General features: G+C 34.9%; 1 protein-coding gene across 2 annotated transcripts; it reads right to left on the bottom strand.

Moving 5' to 3' along the window:
* Positions 1-284: 284 nt before the first annotated feature.
* vab-2 (Ephrin RBD domain-containing protein) lies at positions 285-5,916 on the bottom strand (the record flags this gene model as incomplete). Of its 2 annotated transcripts, NM_068011.4 has the most annotated exons (4): positions 285-601; positions 672-1,058; positions 1,592-1,857; positions 5,804-5,916. In NM_068011.4, the coding sequence occupies 4 exons, from the start codon at positions 5,908-5,910 to the stop codon at positions 522-524; spliced, it is 840 nt and encodes a 279-aa protein (NP_500412.1). The 2 variants fall into 2 exon arrangements, with proteins under 2 accessions (NP_500412.1, NP_001294296.1); NM_001307367.3 differs by lacking the exon at positions 5,804-5,916 and having other exon boundaries at positions 522-601; positions 1,592-1,649.
* Positions 5,917-21,878: the final 15,962 nt, after the last annotated feature.

Raw genomic sequence — 21,878 nt, forward strand, 5'->3', positions numbered from 1 at the left:
GGTGCTAAACCTTACAGGATGCTATTCATTAAAAGTTATAACTTTTTTCACAATACTTAGTATCCCACAATATCCTTATAGTACCCTTACAGTTTCATTACGGAACCTCTAAAGTACCCCTACAATACCCTTACGGTACTATACCATACCTTTTCAATACTTGGTACCTTTAATTAACTTACGGTACACTTATATATATATATATATATATTGTCCCTACCGATACAGTATCTGCCACGTACCGGCAGAGCTACTGTAGGGCAACTTCTGAAAAAAAAATTGGAAAAAGTTTAACCATTTATTTGATTGAAAAAATCACAGAAAACTAATATTCAGCTCATGTTCTAGATACCGGTATCAAGAGAAAATTATCAAAAACTTGGAGGGGAGCAATATACAAAATTGAGCACAATTTGGGAATAAAATGGGAACCCGTCAACGGTGGGAAAATGTGTGATGATGGGAATGATGGCACCCGGGATTTCAGGAGGTTGAAGGTAAGGAAGAACTTCTGTGGTAGACTAGAAGATCCGGAGCAGCAGGAGAGCCGGCAGTAGGAGCACATATCGGAGCCGTCCAGATGATGAGTACAGAGATTCTACTGAAAATTTGAATTTTTAAAATTTGGTAGTTGAAAAAATTTAAAAAAAAACGAAAAAAAAACGACCCACCATCTCCAATCTCATGAATCTCAAAATCGACAACTTCCGCTGGAACCTGCTCGTATTCATCCTTCTTATTCCCCTGATACAACGTAACCCGCTCGCCACGTGTAATCTCCGGCCATGTGTTATCAATAGGCATCACTTTCTCGTAAAACTGCTCCCACAGCTTTTCCGCCGAGCTGTCCATCTCGACGACCGGCGGAATGGTCTTCGGGGTGCTTGTGGAAGTACTCGTTGTGGTGGTAGTAGTGGTCTTCTTGTGATGGTGGCGGTGATGGTGTGGTCCGATGTCTCCATTACGGTCAGTTATGTGGATTACCATTTTCAGATTGTGGGACGCACAAAGACCGCCTTGCTCGTTGTAGAGACCCTTTCGGGAGCCGGTTGAGGTAGCTGGAAAACTTTTTTTATTTGTTTGAGCTGATGTATTTCGGCAGGCAAGAGAGATATTAAAAAGTTGTCAACTAACAAAATATAGAAAGTTTAATGCTGAATATTTTCTTAGTTGTCAACTTTTGTATATCTCTATTTTTAAAGAGATAGGGAAGTTTTTAGAAATCCTTGTTTTTTTCTTGTTAAAAATTCGTTGCCCCCTCGGCAAAAACTACAGTGACTCACTCAGCACAAAAGTAAATTATCAAAAATAGGAAATTTCATGCTCAATATTTTGTAAGTTGGCAATTTTTTGATAAATCAATTTTTTGAAAAGCTATAGGAGTTTTAAGGTAGCCTAGATTTTTTTCCTGAAAATTCTTGCTCTTCCTTGGTATAGCTTTTAAAACTACAATTTTTATTGGAAATCAAAGTTTCAATTCAAAAAATGTTTAAGATGTGTTTAAATTTCTCAAAATTAATATTTTGTTCCAAAAACTTAAAAAAAATTTTTTTTTGCGAAATGTTCAAAATTAAAAATTCCATAAACTCACAAATAAAATAATAAGTGACTCCAGGCCGATAATCCAGTCCCGACGGATTCGGGCTCATAAGCCTAAACGCCACTTTAAGCTTCTCCTCCTGATACGGCTGTGTACATCTTCCCAGTTCCTTTGCCTTCGACCTCCGTTCACAGTTCTCATATTCCTCTTCAGTCACTCTATAGATAATCGATTGCTCAGTGAGCTCATCAGAGTTTTCATCGAAAAACGGGCAAACTATGTCAAGGGTGTCTCCAATTGCAGCATATCGTTCCACTCTGCAAAATTTATTTTTTCGATTTTTTACCCTTGTTTTTTGAAAATCCGAACACTTCCGCCACCCGGAGAAAAAAGAGAAAAAACCCGAACATGCCATTACAAAAACGCGTAACCCTCTCACGGAACATAAAACTTTGGCCACCACTCGGACGCCAGACCAGAAAATGCAAAAGTTTTGTCGCCGCCGACAAATTACCCATTAGATGTCGGGATGAACAAAGCCTTTGAGGTATTTTTTTGAAAAAATAAACTAAATGCGGTAAACATTTCAAGGCTAAATTTGGGCTAAGCCATAGGCTTAGGTTTAGGTTTAGAAGTAGGGGTAGGCTTAGGCTTAGTCTTAGGCTTAGGAGCAGGCTCAGGTTTAGGCGTAGACTTAGACTTAGCCATAATATAGGCCTTAAGCGAAACAAAAGCTCAAACTGAGACCGATTGTAGGGCTCACTTAGAAATAGGGTCAGGCTTCATTTAAGAACAAGGCTCGAAATAAGGCTATGATTTACGGCAAAATTTTTTTTTGGCTTCGGATAAGGTCGGTCTTGGCTGGCATGCCTAGGCTCCTCCAATTTCAAAAATCTTCCGCCTCATTTGCCGTCCACATGACCGTTACGTAACTGCCAACAGTCTGCCACTAAGACCTCCCCCTCCCAATATTTGGATGTCCAAAACAGAAACAGTTAGCTGTCCAATTTGGTAATAGAGCTTCCTAATTGTTGTGTGCTCTTTCCCCACCCATCACGAAATTGTGATGAGCATGTGGGTGATGAAGAACAAGGGCTTCCTTCCTGAACAGCAGTTAGCTCCCGAATGAGTAAGGGGGGTCTCTAGAGATTAGCCCCCCCCCCCCCCACTCCTGCCTCTCGATTGATCGGCATTCATCAAAGACACCTGTGTCGGGCGGCAAGGGGCATGTTAATTATGTGCCCGTTTTGTAGATATTGGGGAAAAAGGAATGGACCGTTTTATTGGGTGCAATATGCTGAGAGAAAGACAATTTACATATTCGTTCCCCAGAATAGGGCACACATTTTATTGGGAATAGTTTGATGGGGTACTCAGAATTTCCATTTTCAGGATATTAACACCATTTACTGCCTAATTTCCGTCCAGTGTCCTATTTTGCCCCACCTAATACTTCCGGTGTTCCCCCGAAAAATATTTGCATAATAAAGGCACACCTTATCTCTTCCAAGACCCTTACTAATTTCAAAACATCTCACTAGACACCTGCAGCTACATGAGGTCAGCAGCTGGTCTCGAGTTATGTAACTGACCCTCCGGGAGCCCTGGTGCTCCGTGAGGCTAAGCTCTTGAGCCAGAAAGAAATTTGTGATGGAGAAACAGTATCGGTTTCGATGACCTGCGACATTAGACAAATAAGGAAAGCTCTCTCTCGTGTTTTGGGTATCCTACTAGCGAAAACATCTAGCTTCATCTCAAGTGCCCCACTCCGTAAATAGTTACTATTGCCCCCTCCAAATGTTTGGACACATAAGGAGTACCCAATTATTGGAACCACTTTGCACACTTGAGCATTTGCTGTCGGAGCTAATTTGACTAATCAACTGCCAATTGCGCGGTGGAATTTGTTACCGCAAATGTGGGTAGACTTAGCACCTTGTGCGGGGGATTAGCTCTCCTTTTGTTTGCCGATTGCAGAATAAAAATGTTGTGTCATAATTTGGATAGTGTTGGTTTACAGAAAGGTGTTGTGTCATTGGTTATTGTGGTATTTGGTAGGGGGTTGAGAGCTACTGTGGAGGTCAAAAGTTAACAAACATTTTGGCAAATGGTTGAAAACTACCTACAGAGAATCTTAAAATTCCCATAAATCACTAGAAATAAGTTTTATAAGTCTGGCTAAATTTTTGCCCGTTGACTTATTTTTGATAGGTTTACTGACAAATGAAATAGGGCCGTTCAAAAGTTTATACCACTACCATGGAGCTTAAAACTTATGTAACTGCCCTAGAAAATGAAATATCAAACTGTATGAAATTTGCCACATTTCGTTGGTCGAAAACTTTTTGACAGCTTCACTAGAAAAGGAGATATGAACGTATTTATAATTTTTATAAATACATTACATATTGTGTACCCAACTAGGTCATTTAAAACTCCTGCTCACCTAAAAACTGAAATTTTAAATAATTGTTTACTAACAAAAAAAAACTACGCCAAATTTGCTTTCTCCCAGTTAACATTTTTTTTGTTGATACCCTCATTAAAATACTTTTTTTTGGAAACTACTGAAAATTTCCTTGAAACTGGAAAATAGTCAACTAACAATGTACAAAACCAATAGTGTTCTATATTTAGTAATCCGTACCCCCTGTAATTGCCCATGTGCAAAGACCTGCTAAGTTTCACCCACACACCGCCATATCTTGATGCCATAAAAATGTACACGGGTTGTGGCGGCGGCGGTTCTTGTTTTGTATATTACCTGGAGCCATAAAATCTGGTCTCTCTCTCTCTCTTTGGATCATATCCGATTGTAAAATTCTAGTATTAACAACATCTATATTGAGACAATTATCGGCATGTTCTCAAGGTCTTTTTTTCCAATTCTACGATGCACCATGTCCCAGTACCCGTCTCTGTGGTCCCCGGAAATTTAAAGTCGTTTGAAAATGAATATGTAAACGTTCGAATTTCAAAACTTTGTCCATGTATATATATTCCATTTCCAAAAGTCCGAGGTCTCTAATTTCACTTGTGTCCACTCCCCCACTCCCCCATTATTTCATTCAAACTAATTGCTCCATTTTGATGCTCCGCACTTCTTTCCAACCTGTTCCTCAAAGGCATAAATTTCACCGGGAAGAGAAAGATATCAGAGAGGTACAACAGGAGATAAGACTCATAAATCAGGCAGCGTGTACTACTACAAGACTATGTCCCCCCCACTTATTACACTAAGGAGGTCCACAACATGTCATCATATCATCATGATGTGGAGCCCCCCAAGAGAGCCCCGCCAAGCTTCAAGATTTCATTTTGATACATTCACTTCCCATATGGCCCTAGAAGATGCCTATCAGATTGACAGTATTGGTTGTTCAAGAACATCTGCCCCCGCGGGACAGGGATAGAATATATTAGGGATTTGAGACTAAGAGGGGTGTGGAGGAGGTCGACGTGTGTGACAAACATGTGGAATCTATCAAGCCAGGATATTTATGAAGAAAAACAACGAGGGAGAGCTCATAAAAAAAACAAAAAGTGATGCTTGGAGGAGCACACCTGCAATCTGTTTCAGAAACACTGTTTTTTAGGAACTAGGTTATGGTGCATCGAAGAATGAAAACTAGAGCTGGAGGTACATGGTGCATCGAAACATATAGGGTATAGGGTTCTAGCGCCCCAAGCTTATTGGGGTCAAGGTGCATCGAGTAATGGGGACCTGGTTTTCCATAGCTATGGGGCCATGATGATCCAAGCTTATGAAGTTATGGTGCATCGGGCTTTGGAAAACTTGAGCTCTGAGATCCTAGTGAATTGAGCCTTAAGTTTTAAGATTTTGTGGCCCAAGCTTATAAAATTATGGTGCATCAAGACGTTATGTTCAGGATCCTGGTACATGGAGCTATGGTCTTTAAGGTCATGGTGCATCGAGGTAAGGTAATAGCTCACAAATCTACGGTTCCTATTAAAAATGAGAGCCCCCGATTTCTTAATCCTAAAAAGAGTATGCCCATCTGTTCCCAGATTAATTTTTGATACTCTATAACCTCCTCCCCGCCGCTCAATATTTGCTCAGTATGCACCCAGATAATTAGTAACATCGTTTGGTTTCGGCTTACTATGCCATGTACGGCTTCTTCTTTGGGACCCTGAGGGACTCCCGGCGGGGGCTTGTAGGTAAATATTGTAAACATAAATGTGTGGAGTGATTGGCGGAAGGCTTTTGATCTACTGGGAGGAAAGATAAAGTCAACTTACAGGGGATTTGTAGAGTTCCAGTAGATTTGCGGTAACCGTTTGGCGGAACAATGGACGGTGGTGAGGATGAACAGTAAAATTGTTTGAATTTTGATGGGTGGGTGCATTTTGTGCTGGAAATTTGAAATTGAGAGATTTGCTCTAATTGACGAACATAATAATAATAATTTATTACGTTCTTGAAAAAGCGTGAAAAATAAGAAAGATGATACATATTATGAATAGGAATTGGCAAAAATGGGAACAAATTAATTCAAACAGTGATATTTCCTGGAGTGTTCAAAATATCAAAAAGTTTCCAACTAACAAAAGTATCTACATAAAATTTACTACAATTTATTAAATGATAATATTTTGATACCTCTTACACCCGCAGAGTTGAGATACAAAAATAGGTAGACGCAGACAAACTTCACCTGTCTACTCTGTTTTAAATTCCCATAGTTCATTGGAAGGCAGAGGTATCAAAATGTTTTGTTGCAACAAAATATAGAAAATTTTATAGTAATTATTTTGTTAGTTGACAAATTTTTAATATTTCCAAAAATCGCGGAGATATGAATGTTTGAAGTTAAAAGGGTGAAAAAAAAAGAAAATTGAGGGTTTTTGAAATAAGTTTTTTTGTTTTTTAACGTATTGTTTTAACATGTATACTTGAAAACCAGATATTTAAACAAACATTTTGACAAACGCACCAAATTTAAAAATGAAAAAATTTTATACTTTTTTTTTTGAAATTTTGGAATTTTTTTTTCAAAAATCGAAATGTATTTAAAATTTGAAATTGTTAAAAATACTGTCAGAAATTATATTTCGAATTCAAGTGGTACAAAATGCCGCAAAAAAGAGGTCAAAAGAGGTCATTTAGGCCCCTTGAGAGAGGTTGAAGTGGGAGAGGCGAATTTTTTCAAAAACAAATATACAACAAAATTATAATTTAGCAGGAAGTTTAAGTAGATAGTAAAATGAAAAAGAATTAAATTTCAAGTGAAAAAAAATTAATTGAAAATTTTGGAAAAAAAAATTGAAAAAAAGGAAAAAAATTCAATAGGAAGAGGCGGGGACCAAATTTAAACAAAAAAAAACCATTTTCAAATTCAAAATTCTAAAAATAAAATAATTTATCCTCAAATCCTACCGCAACATTGCAAATCTTGTCTCTCTCTCTCTCTTTTGACATACACACGGAACAAGTGGCCTCTCTCCCCATCCCAACAGCCCGGTGCCCCACAGACTCCTCCCCCCGGTGATCCGCCTCTGGGGGTGTCTACCCCGGAGGCTGTCAGGAGAGTGGGGGATTTGCAAATTAATAAGGTACTGTTTTCTAGAGAGGTTCAAGAGAGCTCAATTGGCTCCGAGAGGGGTATTGGAATAAATTATTTTGGAATTTTTGGAAGCCCTGGGTCAAATGGGTAATTTGTAAATTGCCTTTTTTCAAAAAAAATTTTTTTTTAATGAATTACTTGACAATTATAATATTGTTTGTTGTGTAGTTTGTAGATTGTAGGGTAAAACATAGAACTTAAAAGATGTAGTTGGTTTTTGGTATAGAAAAAATAAAAAAAATTAAAATCAAAACTCTGAAAAAATTTGAAAATTTTATTTCATTCTGAAAGGTGTTCCAACTGTAATTGTAAATTGTAGTTTATAGTTTGTAGTTTGTAGTTTGTGGTTTGTAGTTCGAAATCAGTATTTTTGAAAAGAGTTTTTTTTTTCGAATTATAGAAACTTTTAGTAGGTATCCTGGAAATGTTAACTTTAAAGTTCTTTCCAGGCTGTGGTTTTGTAGTTTGTAGTTTGTAGTTTGCAAAAATAAAATACCTCCAAACTTCATCAAAAATACCAAGAGGTTTTCAAAAATTTCAGAAATTTGGAATAATTGAAAAAAAAGTATTTTCAGAAATTATTTAAGCAAAAACATTATGCCCGCTAAATTAAAAACACAACTTTTTTTGAAATTTGAAATTTTAATACTAAAAAATTATTTCAAACTTTAAAATAGAAAAAGAAACCCACTTGCACCATTTCATGAGGGACTTTTAAAAAATTTCAAGATTAAAAATCTCGAAACCATGACACTTAATACCATAAAAATCAGTAAAATATGACAGGAAAATGGGAATTATGTGGCAAATGAAGCACAGCACACACAGGTTTGTAAAGTGATAAATCAAGCGTCGAAAGGGATGTATGTGTGGTGGGGGAGGGCACCAGAAAATAATGGGCTTTGTGGTTGAGGTGGTGGTGCGGGAGAAATGACGGTAGTGATTCATGATAGAACCCCGTGTCCGGAAAAAAAAGATGCAAATTGTACATTTTGAAACTAGAAATTCATAAATTTTGGGCTACGAACTTCTTTTTTTTTGGTGGAGCTGCAAAGAGTAGGGGAATCCTTCTAAAACCTAATTTAATTTTGAAACTAGGAGAGATACACAGTTTGAAATATGTTATCTGAACGAAAAACATTTGTAAAATTTCCTGGTCAATTTTCAAAAAAGCCCAATAAATATTCATTGAGATATTGAACTTAGAAATTTGGAATTTTTACTCAAAAATTGTAATTTTATGATTAAAAAAAAATTAGATATTGCTACAAAGTTTCATGTTGGTTGTTTATCGAAAATTTTAAAAATTTTAAAATGTTGAATTTAATTGTTAAAAATAATTTTTGTTTGGTTTTTAATAAAACTGTAAACTACAAACTTCAATATTAGGAAAAATCTGAAATTATTAACAATTTTTCCAATATTTTTGGTTGTAATTGTAAAGAACTGCAACCTACAAACTACAAAATACAAACTACAAATTTCCCCCAAAAACATACACAAATTCGGAAAGTTTAGTTAAAAAATCGTGAAATTAAGGAAAATTTGGAAGTTCCTCAAAACCCTGATTTTTCAATACTTTGCCCACAAAAAAGGACAAAAAACTTACAGTATCCCACGTTCTTTTTTTTTTTTTTAATGTTGCACACGTCTATGGGAACGTACGAATGTATGTCTACTTTTTTTAAAAAGTTTTCTGCGTCTCCCTCTACTTTTTGTACTTTTTCCCAAAGCATAGAAAGTTGAGAAGCCAAGAGATTTTTCATCCACATCTAATTAATAAAAGTACACATGGAATATGAGAGGTTAGTACTAGTAGTAGTCGTCGTACTAGATATGTTTTGAATAATGAAAATGCATGAAAGCTAGCAAAACCACTGAGAGATATTAACGGGAGGAAAATTTGAAAAATGAAAGAAAAAAAGTTGGGAGAAATTATTGAGGTGATGAGCGGGAAAGAGAAGGAAAAATTAATGGAGTTATACAATTTTGAAGTTGGAAATTTAGAATTATAGAATTTCGAGCCCAGCCATTTTCGAAAGAAATTTTTGAAATTTGAACTTCCCGCCCAAGTTCTTTTGTAAAATTACATTTTTGAAAGTGGAACCAATTTATTCAGAAAATATTTAAAAGTACAAAGTATTTTCAAACTTTTTCAAAAATTCCAATTTCGATGAAATTTTAAACATTGTAAACGAAACACTTTATCCTCCAAAAATGACAAAAGGCTTTTTTTCAAAAATAAATCAAAAAAGTGTGGTTTTCCCGAAAAAAAAGGAAAAATCAGAACCAAATGTTTTAGGCGAACAATAAGGAGGAGAAGGGTGCGGCGTTGGCTCGTAAAAAAACTGGGGAATAAAATAGTCATTTGCACGGGGGAAGAGTTTTAGGCTTTTTAGGCCATCAATTTGAAAAGCTAAACATTTGAAAAGTTAGACCAAAATTCGGAAAAAAAAGTTAGACCAAAATTCGTTTTTCTTTTGTGGTAATTCGGCATTTGGGACTAGTGTGAGCTATTTAAAGTAAAATCCTCATTTTCCGAACTCCACCTTCAAATATTAAGGTCAAATATTGGAAAAATAAGCCATAATTTGGAAAGTTAGGCCTCCTTTTTGAAAAGTTAGGATTCAATTTTCCAAAACAAATTCAAATGCTAATTATTTCAAAAATTTGGAAAGTTGGTAAGTTAGGCAAAAATTTGCAAAACCAAAAGTCCATACAAACACTGTGAATAATGTGGAAAATGTGGGAATGATTGCAGAGTGAGAAACCATGGACTGTTTGGACACGGATTATGACCGAGTTCCACCCTCCGTGTTCTCCTGCAGGGAGGTTTATCAAAATGGGTGGCAACAACTATGTTTTCCCGCAATGAATTAGGGTGTACTGATGCTTGGGAAGAAAAATAATCGGATTTTATTATGTTAGTTGATTGATTAATGAAATTATATGCCCGGTCACTTGAAATTTTTTTTTGTAATTCAAGAAATTCAATTAATAATACCGGCGGGGTGGTCATGTTTCCAGTTGACTAGTTTTAGTCTCAGCTGCTGTTTTTTTTCTAATTTGGTGGAACTTCATAGTTTTTTGTGTAGTTTGTAGTCTGTAGTAAAGTTTAGATACTTTAGGACTACCGAAATTTTTATATGTACACTCAAAATAAAAATAAAAACTGCGTGGCGTGTACTGCAGAAAACCTAATATTTAGGCCCCGCCTTTTTCTCGTCCACTCACGGAGAAAAGGCAAAAATTTGGGGCCCAACCAATATCAGGCCGCCGACATCCTACGGGTTCCGCGCGCCGCTATGTTTAACTCGCTGTGGGCGTAACGAGCTGTCTCCGCCCGCTGCGAGTTAAACATAGCGGCGCGCGGAACCCGTGAGATGTCGGCGACCTGATATTGGTTGGGCCCCGAATTTTGCCTTTTCCCCGTGAGTGGACGATAAAAAGGCGGGGCCTAAATATGAGGTTTTCTGCAGTACACGCCACGCAGTTTTCTTATTTTGAGTGTATTGCTGAAATTAATTTAAAAAAAAAATGGTTCAAAACGAATTTAAATTTTCAAGTTTGTACTGAATTTTACAAATTTTGTATATGTTCTTGGAAAGTTTGTAGTTTGTATATAGGATTACTATAAAACATCGAAGTTAAAAAGAAAATATTATTACAATTCAGGCAGAAAAAGAAGTACAAACTATAAACTACAAACTACAAACTACAGATTACCATTATGAAAACCCAATAGACATGAAAACTTTAAATCCCACTACAAACTACAAACTAGAAATTAAGTATGATGTTGGCCCAGACTGCAAGCTACACAATTTATACGAAAAACTGAAATTTTTGGCAAATAGGTGTTACAGTACATGGTAGGGCAATTATCATATCCACGTGGCAATTGAGTTATTCTAGCCAATAATTATGTCGACGTCATCAGGCAGGCAGGTGCAACTGTAGAACACCCATCTTGATAAGAAAAACAATTTGCAGACGGGCGGTTCCGTTTCCAGCAGCAGCACCTGTCTTTCGAGAAAAACTAAACAATTTGTATAGGTATATCCTTTTGCGGGGCCACCTGCTGTACCTTTAAATCGTAATCTGACGCCTCGGGCTTTTGACACGATAATTGGCACGTTTTGAGTATGTGTGTTCCCGTTTCGAAAATGATAAATGGGCCACTTTGTGTGAAGACGAGAGGAGTAATAGATACTTAGCCGTTTCGGGAAATTGAGGCACAACCTCTAAAACACCTGGGGAGGTTTTTTATTTACGGCCGACAAAAGACAGGCTCACGGAGCTATCGTAGGGATACAGTGAGGGTGATGTAGAGGAACTGAATAGGTTACTGTAGAGATACCTTTATTTCCCAAAACAATAAGGCCCAGAAAAATGACTCTAAATTGTTAATAAAATTAACATGAAAGGATGATCCCGATATAGGGATATTACATCACAGATGTACCACGTACAAGATCTATTACTCTTGATAAGCAAATTGAGATGTACATACTAATACGAAATGGTACATGACAGGAATGGTTTAGTGGGTCGGTGCAATTTAGAGCTACCAGTTCTCAAACCTTGTCAGTTGAATACTCTTCAGAAAATTTTTGCAATTCGTCACTTGACAGTTTTTTGCTCAAGTCTGCAATAGAAAAAGTTTCAGGTCTTTAAGTTTGAATATGTAACAATGATCAGTAACAAACTACAAACTACAAATTTTTCCGACCAGGGATGTGCAGCAAATCTGAAAATTTGCCGCAGTTTCCAGCATGTTTCCGATCTTATTTCAAAAAATGGTTGAGATAATTTTCTGAAACTCCTCCAAAAAGTATTTTAGGCTTCTTCAAGACGCTGATGGACTACAATTTACAAACTAAAAGTCACAAGAAATGATTTTTATTTGCCACAAGCTCTCAAAATTACAAAAATATTGTTTTATAAAATTCCCAAAATGAACACAATTTCCTGGGGAACCTAGAACAAACATGAAACGAAAGGAAATAAGGGAAGGAATGACAAGGCCATTAGGCTTCAAATGATGGCCTTTCAGCGTTTCAATAGAACGTCTTGACACCTCGTTCTATGTGGTAAAACCAATGGAGATGGGCAAAAACGTCTAAAAATTGGAGGAAAGGGGACTAAAATTGGTTTAAAAATTGCTGAAATTTTGGGGAAAATTATCGGATAAAAAGGAAATATTGATATTCCAAATAAAAAAAAATTTTAAGACTCCAAATTTTCAGTAAACGACAAATCCAAAACGAAATACTAATAAACAAAGCGGCACACATTTTGACAGCAAAAGAGAACGGTGTGGAGGAACCTTTAAAGGCAGCTGAAGATGTGAAAACCACCTGACAATGGGGATCACCTGGCTGGGGGTGGAGGACTATACGACTCTTTATGGAAACTTTATACGGGAGGTCTATGTTTTGGTAATAAAATTGTAATATAATTTAGGTTGTGGAGGTGATAGTGGGGAGTAATTGAGTTTGGGAGTTTTTTCGGGGAGGGTTTTTTTGGTTGCAGAAATCGTTAAAACTTTGATAGCTCCGTGGATTTTAAAGTAAGTGAAAATATTAAAAAGGTGGCAACTAACAAAATATAGAGCATAAAATTTAAAACAATTTTTGAATTGTCAATTTTTTAATGTCAAAAAATTGCCAAACTAATAAAATGCAGAACATAATATTTTCTATCAATTTCAATAGGCCTGCCATCCTCAATACTCACCCTGTTTCACAAAACATACACACAAATGACTCAGAGCAGGCACTGTTCCGTACACCTTTCAATTGTCTTCAACTCAATTCATGCTACACTATTCTCTGTTATTAGCATTATTACAAAAGAGAATACCTGCAGAGGTACCTAATAATGAAATAAAAAGTTCTATTGTAATCTGAAAAAAGATAGGCAGTGATGATTCATAGTTGGAGGGAGGCGTAGACGCAGTTGTATATGGGGGAGGGTATATTTAAAGTTTTTAGTGAAAAAATTGAATGGAAAATTATTGGAAGTAGAGATGTTTATGTAACAAAAAAAATTAGATAAAAAAAATTTTTTTTTTGAAAAAAAAATCAATTCGTTTTGAAAAAAGTGTAGTAAAATATATTGAAAACATCACTGACAAGTAGTAAAAAAGCAAAAAGAGCAGAAGCAGAGAGGGAGCTGATAGTGAAGAGGGAGGAGAGGAGAAGATTATTATTATCATATAGAGGAAAAAGGAGGAAAAGAGCAGGGCTCCGTGAGCTCACCGGATTATAATCAGTTGTCATTGACAACGTGTTGACGTCAAAAATAGGATTTATTATTGGAGGAGTTGAGAAGGATTCTAGGTACCTCGCATGGTGTCAGGATGTGTTGATCTACACAAAAAGCGGGAATTTTTTCCACAGAAAAGTTTGACGTCAGCAAACTATTAACCAAGCAAAATCGGTTAAGAAGCTGTTCGAAACTAGTTTTAAAACATTGGCAAAACTACGCAAAAATGTTTAAAAATTAAAAAAATATTTTTTTCGGATTTTTTTTTCAAGAATTTCAAGTTATTTAAATTCTTTTTTGAGTAAAAATCGATTTTTCTAAAACTAAATTTTTTAAATTTGGTTATTTTATAGGGTTTTTTTGAAACCAGTTTTTAAAAAGTAATTTTTTAGTGCGAAATTCCTATTAGCAGTTGAAACTTTATAGCAATTTCACAAAAATATCTCTGACCACCGGAAATTTAATCCCCAAAAACCCACCCTGTTACTATTGGAAAATTCCACAAAAAGAGCTCCTAAAAAACTGGGGATTCGCATTTATGTGCACAATATGAGAACAAAAATGCAAAAATGTTGCAACACACACAGAACCTGTGGGAAACAATACAGGTACTGGTGATGTGTCATAAGAGTAGGGGAGAAAGAACAAGGGAAACTATGGGAGAATATGGACCGTGACGGACTGAATGGTCATTGGTATAGAAAAGAAGAAACCCGGATATATATATATATTCATTTGGGTTAAATATCAGCAAAAAACGTTTTAATAATAGAATTTGACACAGAAAATGGCCCTTCAGTTTGACAGCTTGTATCTCGGTTCATTTTCCGGATATTGATACAATTTAAAATGTATACTATGAAACACAAAATAACGAATAAATGGTTAATTTATAATATTTTGTTAAACTGAAAACAGTTGAGATATGAGCGACCAAAATTAAATGAGATTTTTCAGGTAGATGCACCATGTTTTCCACATTCACTTTAACGGCTCATCTCAGATTATTTTTAAAAAAACTGCTAAAGGAATATATAAAAACAAAAATAAATGAAAAAAAGTTAGTTAGAAATGTTTAATAGAATCAAAGATAACCAAGACATAAGCTACTCCAATTAAGTGAGAATTACCCCCATCGATGCACCATATGGGAAACAAGATTGCATCAAAATTTAATAATTTTTCATTGAAAGTATAAAAATTAATCAAATAAATGGTTTGCTAAAACCGCAAAAAACCTATGTACAACCTGCCAAAGTTAAGGGGATATTTTGAATCGATGTACCATGTCTCAAAGAAATTTTTAAAACAAAAGGTATAGGCTGAAAAATTTTGAGAAACCTCTAAGATCAACGAAAAATTCAAATTTTGAATGTTTTCTAAAAGTCCAGAATTTTATTTTTTTAATGGTTCAAACTAAAAACATTTAAAAATACCAAATTGAGAAAAGATTATATATAACTTTTCAGAAATAAAAATCAAAAAGTGCTAATTTCCCGTCAGCAGAGCTCAAAGTCCGCAAAAAAGCGCGCACTTTTCTTCATTTTTTATTGTTCCAAATAATTGGTGGCGCGGAAGAGAATTGTGTGAAAAAGAATCAAATTTCTTCTCTTCTTTTCTTTTTTTTTTTCCACCAGCATATTTGAATACTAAAATGTCTCTGTGTACATAGAATTCTGGTTTTGGCACTTTTGGTCAGTGATAAAATATTCAGATTTTTTGAATATTCATGAAAAGTACTAAAACCTAGTGATGATTGAGCGTGTGAACCTATATACATAGATTTCCTACAGTAATATGTAGTAAAGGTTACAGAAAATAAGCCTCAAAAATGAAAATATCTCAGAAAGCATTGTTTCAATATCCAATGCTTCCGAGGAGAACAATGCATTTTTTCAAGGATTTTTTCACAAAAAAATGTTCAACAAATTCCCTGACCCTTGTGTGGGGGCAAACATTGTTTATTTAGCATCTGTGACAAGATTGTTTATCCATCCACTCTTTGCACATTCCAGTAGGGTTGGGGTAAATGTCAAATTGTGCTGTGGGTTATGGGCTTGGGCCTTGTGGGCCTGTAATATGTACAGTTACAACTATGGGATATATGTTATACAACTAATGCTGATAAAAGGATACTGTAACCTAGTTATTTCTGAATTAAATCTAATCGGTTTAATAAGAAACTAGACCCCCTACATATAATGACCAAATATTGCTGTGAAATTTTTCTTATTTTTTCCTAGTTTTAATGTTTTTTTTTCACTTTTTCAAAAATCAAAGAAACGACCAAATTAGTGATGTCATTTTTTACAATTTCACGTTTTCTGGCTACACTCTTCGGTTTCTCTTCATTTTTTTCTATATTCAATTTAAAACACCGTTTGTCAATTTTTCAAACAATTTTCCGAAAAAAAAATTATGAAAAAATTTGAACTTTCCGCCAATTTTTGTTGGGTATATAAGGGTTTTTAACGATAAAAAATTTGTAAGTTAAAAACAGTGTTTTAAATCAAATATGGAAAAAAATCAAGAAAAAACGGTAAATTTACCTAGAAAATGTGAAAAAGTAGGAAATGACGTCACTCATTTGAGCGGGAACTCGAATTCAATTTGGCAGTTTCTTTGATTGTTGCGAAATTGAAAGAATCAGAAAAAAAATTTTTTAAAATTTAAAACTTATTAAATTTTTTAACAGATATATTTGGTCATTAGGGTTTATTGTCTGTCCTTGTGACATACAGATTTCAAAAGCAATTACAATACTGTAGTTATAATAAACATTATTATGTAATCTCAATAACGTAGATACGTTTTTTCCTCCCGTAAACCGAACATCTACTCAGTTTACCGCATACGCAACATCGGCTCACCCATATCAAATTTCCCCAGTGCCTAATTACTGACTTGCCTCCTGTTTTTTATTGCTTTTATAAATAAATACAAATGCCATTAGGCATTGCGTAGAAACTCTTTCTTCGAGGAATGTGGGGTTTAAGGAAAAAAGAGAAAAAAGGGACTGATGGTAGAGTTATGTAGAAAAAACTACTGTTGATAATATATATATATATATATAATATGCCATAATATACAATCTATGATAGGTTGTACATTATTAAAGTACCTATTACTGAATATGTATGTATGTATCAATAGGACAAGTTTAAAAAAAAGTTGAGGTCGCCTCAAGGTCAGGCAGGCAGGCGTTTTAACGCCTACATGAAACGCCTACAAACGGCTACAGTGAAGTTATTACAGTATAACATTTCGTATTTTCAGTTTTTTAAATCGTTATTAACATTTTCCCTAAAAATGTCCCAAAAACATTTAAATGGTTATAGAACACCTACCTACAATTTCAAATGAACCCCTAACGAGTATGGATATAAAATCATGGAAAAGTAAGAAAACTGAAGCAGTTATTCTTTTGGGAAGTCAGTGAAAAGTGAGCGGAAATCCAGTTCGATTAATTTCGGATGATTTACAGCAGACTCTCGCTCTCCGCCTTTTAGATTCGGAAAAAGGGAAGACGGGAAGTAGTAATTTATAGTAAAAACGTTCAGTAAAGGTTTTTCACAATGTCTTACTACCCAGGCTAATTATCACAATTCTCAAATAACACTAGAGAAATTGGAGAAAGGGGTAATTGGTGTGCACGTGAATGTAGGTACAGGTGGTCATATTGAGGGAATATAAAAAGAAACAAGAGGGAAATTCTAAGAATTTTTTGACAAAAAATTCAGATTTTCAAAAAAAAAGATACTTTTTTCCGAAAAAAAAACTTCCTACTAGTAGGTTTTTTACTGTACAACTATTGTAACATGTTCTAGGCAATAAAACATTTTGTTAACAAGTATCTATATTTGTTTAGTCATGGAATATCAAATAGCCAAACCCACATACAGAAGGGAGGGGGAGAGGGTAATAAAACAGTTTTGTCACTGAACAAGAAACCCTTAGAAGTATTCAAAAATGGAAGCGGGGAGGTGATCCTGAAAAAGTTATGTAACTGAAGAAAATCTTAATTGTTGGAAAAAATTTGTAGAAATTTCAAAAAAAAAAAGAAGTATTTTTGAAATTTTTTTTCTAATAGTAAGTTGGTATTTTAAATTTATCATATTTGAATTACTTCTATTAGTTTTCAACAAATGTTACAGGAATCTGACATCACAAATAGCTCGCAGTCCAGCTGACGTCCACCCGGTCGATCAGCTTCTTGCAAACTACAAAATTATTGAGAAAAGTACAATAAATATTTTGTTAATCGACAAAAACTTGATACATCCAAAACCTATCGAGAAATCTATACAGACCTATCGAGCTTCCAAAGGCATGCTTAAGAAAAAAGAGTACATTTTTAAAATCACTTTTATCACTGATAAAATCTATGGGGATTACGAAAATATCATTAATCAAATGCCAAAAAAAACGTCGAATCTTGTTGCTTTGCAAGTTTCCTCCCTCCCCGTATAAGCCGAGAAGGGGGGGGGGGATAAATCAGAGAAGTGTGTAATTTGGTTTCGCTTGACAAATCACTGTATATCTTCACTTTTTATTGGCAAACAATTGAACAAAGAAGCTTCATAAAGGATTTAGGTAGATTTTTGTTGGCCTTGAAGTATCAGAATGTTCAGGTTCTCCGAGTGGACTCCAGAGAATGTGTGGATTTTGAAAATTTGAATTTTGGAGAAGAATCCTGAATATTAAAATAACAGTATCAGTATTTCAAAATACATAGATAATTTTAATTTTGAATAAATTATTCATACATTTTATTATATTTTCAAAAATTACATTCATTATCCACATTATTGTCTTACTAAATTCTTTTTTTCTGCAGGTTTTTCAGGTCAAATATATTTTTAAAAATTGATAGAGATGTCTAATTGAGTCAGCTCTTTGTGCACCCAATTTTTGATGGCTCTAGGAACAAATATATAACAAATGTGTCAAAAATTTGCTTTCTTTTGCCACCTTTTTTTCGAGCTACTTGAATTGTTAATAAATGTTTTGTCGGTTTTCGATGCACCATGTCTTTTTTTTCCGGAAATCGTAATTAGGATATCTGTAGTGGGTACTGTAGGGATACTGTAAGATAGGAAGGGGGTACTGCAGCTGCACTAATGGAGTACTATGTGAATACTGTAGAAGTACTGTGGGGGTACTGATCCAGTATTGTAAAAGTATTGTAGAGGGTACAGTAGTGGGTACCGTTGGGATAATGTGAAGATTCGGATAGGAGCCGAGGTACTGTGTTACTGTAGGAATACTGTAACAGTACTGTAGGAATAACTGTAGGGGTACTGAAAGTGGATTGGAGAGGTGCTGTAGGGGTACTGTAGGATACGGGTACTGTAAGGATACTACATGGGCACTGTAGGGTAAAGAGAAGTGCCGGAAAGGTAATGAAGAGGATACTGTAGGAGTGTTCTAGAAGTACTCTAGGGGTACTGTAGGTTGTGTAGGGGCATTAGGTGAAAGAAAATCATGTGATCAAATTTTAGGCCAATTTTTACCTTAAAATTCCAACTTCTTGGATGTTTTCTCTAAATTTTCTTACCGTTCATTTTTTCCACTTCTTTTAAAGACTTTTTTCCACAGAATGACGAAATTCCTCAAATTGGGCCACTTTTGATTGGGCTCCGCCACTTTTTTCTTTTTTTTTGGCGACTAGGAAAAGTATTCGATTTCAATGAGCGCATAAACTCAAGAGCACATTTTCCACCTCCAACGCTCACTTTTTACTGCTCCCTGCTTCCATTTTTTGGCACTCATTTGCTTTCCGTTTTTAGACTTTTTTAGAAAGCAATTTTATGTAAAAATCTCATTTTTCTACTTCTTGCCAAAAAAAGGTATTTTCGAAAAATTATTAAATTCAAATTCCCCACCAGAAATGATTTTCTGTTCATTTCTTTCGAAAAAAAGAGCTCGGCATATATTGTTAACCGAACAATTGGAACAGTTCTCATTTTTTTCCCGACAAACTGCAAATAAGCTTCAAAGATCAGTTGCTCATTGTGACTAACACCATTTCGCCTTTTTCTTATGTCAAATGTTTATTTAATGCCACTTCTAGTACTCTTTATCCTATTTCCACACATGTTTTGCAGATTTTGTTTTAAACATTTTTTTTCAAACTTCTGTATTTCTAAAACCAGGAGAGTTATCAAAAAGTTTTAATTTACATTTTTGCATTTAAAATTTTGTTGCTAACTCCTCTATTGAAGAAGATAGAGCGGCCGACAACTCGCGGGATGTTGAAAATTTGAAAATTTGCTAAAAAAAACTAAAAATGTTATCAAAAATTCATCAACTAAACAATATAGCTCTAATTTTGTTCTGCAACCATGTTTTCGACAATTTTTCCCCACTTAACTCATAAAAAAGTTACAGCCGCCGACATCTCACGGGGCACACTCGAGTAGCGTCAGACAATGTGGTACCCATTCTTATATCGTGTGTAACTTAAAAAATAAAAATTTAATCAAAAAGTTGCCAACTATCAAAATAAAGCTCTTGTTTGTTCAACAAAATTGCAAATGACGTATATCTAGTAGGATAAAAATAGTTACAGCGGCTGACACCTCGCGGGTCTACATTTTTTAATTGACTATAACTCTGAAACTAAAAGAGACAGCAAAAAGTTGTTGTAGCACTAATGTTTCAAATATTTTTACGCAAAAAATTTTGAGCAGCCGACACCTCGCGGTTTTAAAAACCAGCCAGGTGTCCGCTGCTAGGTCAATTTTGACATTTTCGGCTCAAGAAAAAAAGCCAAGATATTTGTGTCATTTCATTGTCCGAGATCACTTGCATCATAAAAAAAATGGCATCTCCCCATCTCGGAGCAACAGTAGCTTCTCACCTATTGTTTGCACTTTTAGATGCTCTGTGAGCACACACGTTCCTGCTTTTCTCCCCTTTTCTCATCATTCATCAATCTATCAAGTTTCAATTGGTCGCGAAGGTGGTCGGCGGTGATTCCAGATTTTTGAAAATGAGCTTTTTCTCTGGTTTTTGGAACTTGCGCACCACCATTTTTTTTAAAGAAAAAAATAGGAAAAAAATCCGTTTGCAATTAATTTTGCGCCACATTTTCCCCAATTGTAAATTTCAGGCAGTCTTTACCATTTTTGCCCATTAAAAAATTACATTAAAAAGTATGCCTTCTCTCTGCCAGTTTTTTGGATGTTTTTTGCTCTTTTCTTGTCCGTTTTATGCCAGTTTTTGCCCTATTTTGCCTTAAAAAAGTTTTCTCGTTTCTGACCGAAATTTTCCCGCTTGTTTGAAAACCCAGCATAATGTTTTATTGGCAAACGTTTGCCGATTTTCTTTTTGGCAAACTTTTGCCAATTTCCTGCCAATTTGTTAAAACTTACTATTTTTCGGGCAAAATTATGTCACTCCCACCATCATTCCTGACTGCTCCTGTCTAATCAAGAGTGACGGAGAGGAGGGAAAGGTGGGGGTGCAATACTTTTGAATGACAAGATTGACACGTTTTTCACACACGTTTTCAACACTTCTTCTTGCATCTTTAGTGATCAATTTTTCGAAATTCTAGCTGCGTAACTCGATTTTTGATTGATTGCACTTCTTGTGGAACCAAGTTTTTTCCACCAGTTTGACCAAAAAATCTCCTATTCCTGCCGGATTTTGCTCATTTTTTGCCCTAACAATAAAGATTGCCCATCGCCCTACTTCTTTTTATTTCGAAACTGACTAAATGATCGACATTTTGATATTTCTTTTTTTTCCGATTTCCACATAATTTTCGAATAATTTATGCAATCTGTGCATTCTCTCTTGTTTTTCCTATTTTTTTTTGTAAATTCTATCAACCAAAATCAAACTTACCGTGCACCAAATTATTAAGCAAGTATGTTTATGTTCCAGAAAGATTTTTTTGCATTCAGATTCAGAATACCAAAAATTTTGTTTTCCAACCAACACAAATCATTTGCATATATGATGTTTGCTTTGAAAAATTGTCCCGAAAAATGGAAAAAAAAACTAAAAAGCATGGGGAAGGGAAATTAAGCAATGTAGATTAGTATATCTAGATCGTCGTAGCTGTAAATATAAAACCTTGATTTATTATTCGAAATTTTTGTTTTCAAAAGTATTGTTTTCAAAACTCTTAATTTACAATTAATTACAAACTACAATCAATTATAATTTGAAGAAAAAAATCAATTTAACTCGTATTCAAAGTTTTAAAGTCCTATTCAACATTTCTAAAATTCTTTTTTTTCTGGGAAATCCCTTATTTTCATGACAAAAAGTTCACTGTGACTAACTTATGAATCCCTATAAAAATATTTTTCAAAATCAAATATTTTTTGAATCGAAATACGTTAGTTATTCATTGAACAACCATATACAAAAAAGGTCAGCTTTCCGAGGTTGATAGTTGTTGTAGTTTGTAGTCTGTGAGATCACACCTTTGCTGTGAAAACTTACATAGAAAATTTCAATTTATA

This window comes from Caenorhabditis elegans, chromosome IV (genome assembly GCF_000002985.6).
Source record: "Caenorhabditis elegans chromosome IV".
Taxonomy (NCBI): domain Eukaryota; kingdom Metazoa; phylum Nematoda; class Chromadorea; order Rhabditida; family Rhabditidae; genus Caenorhabditis; species Caenorhabditis elegans.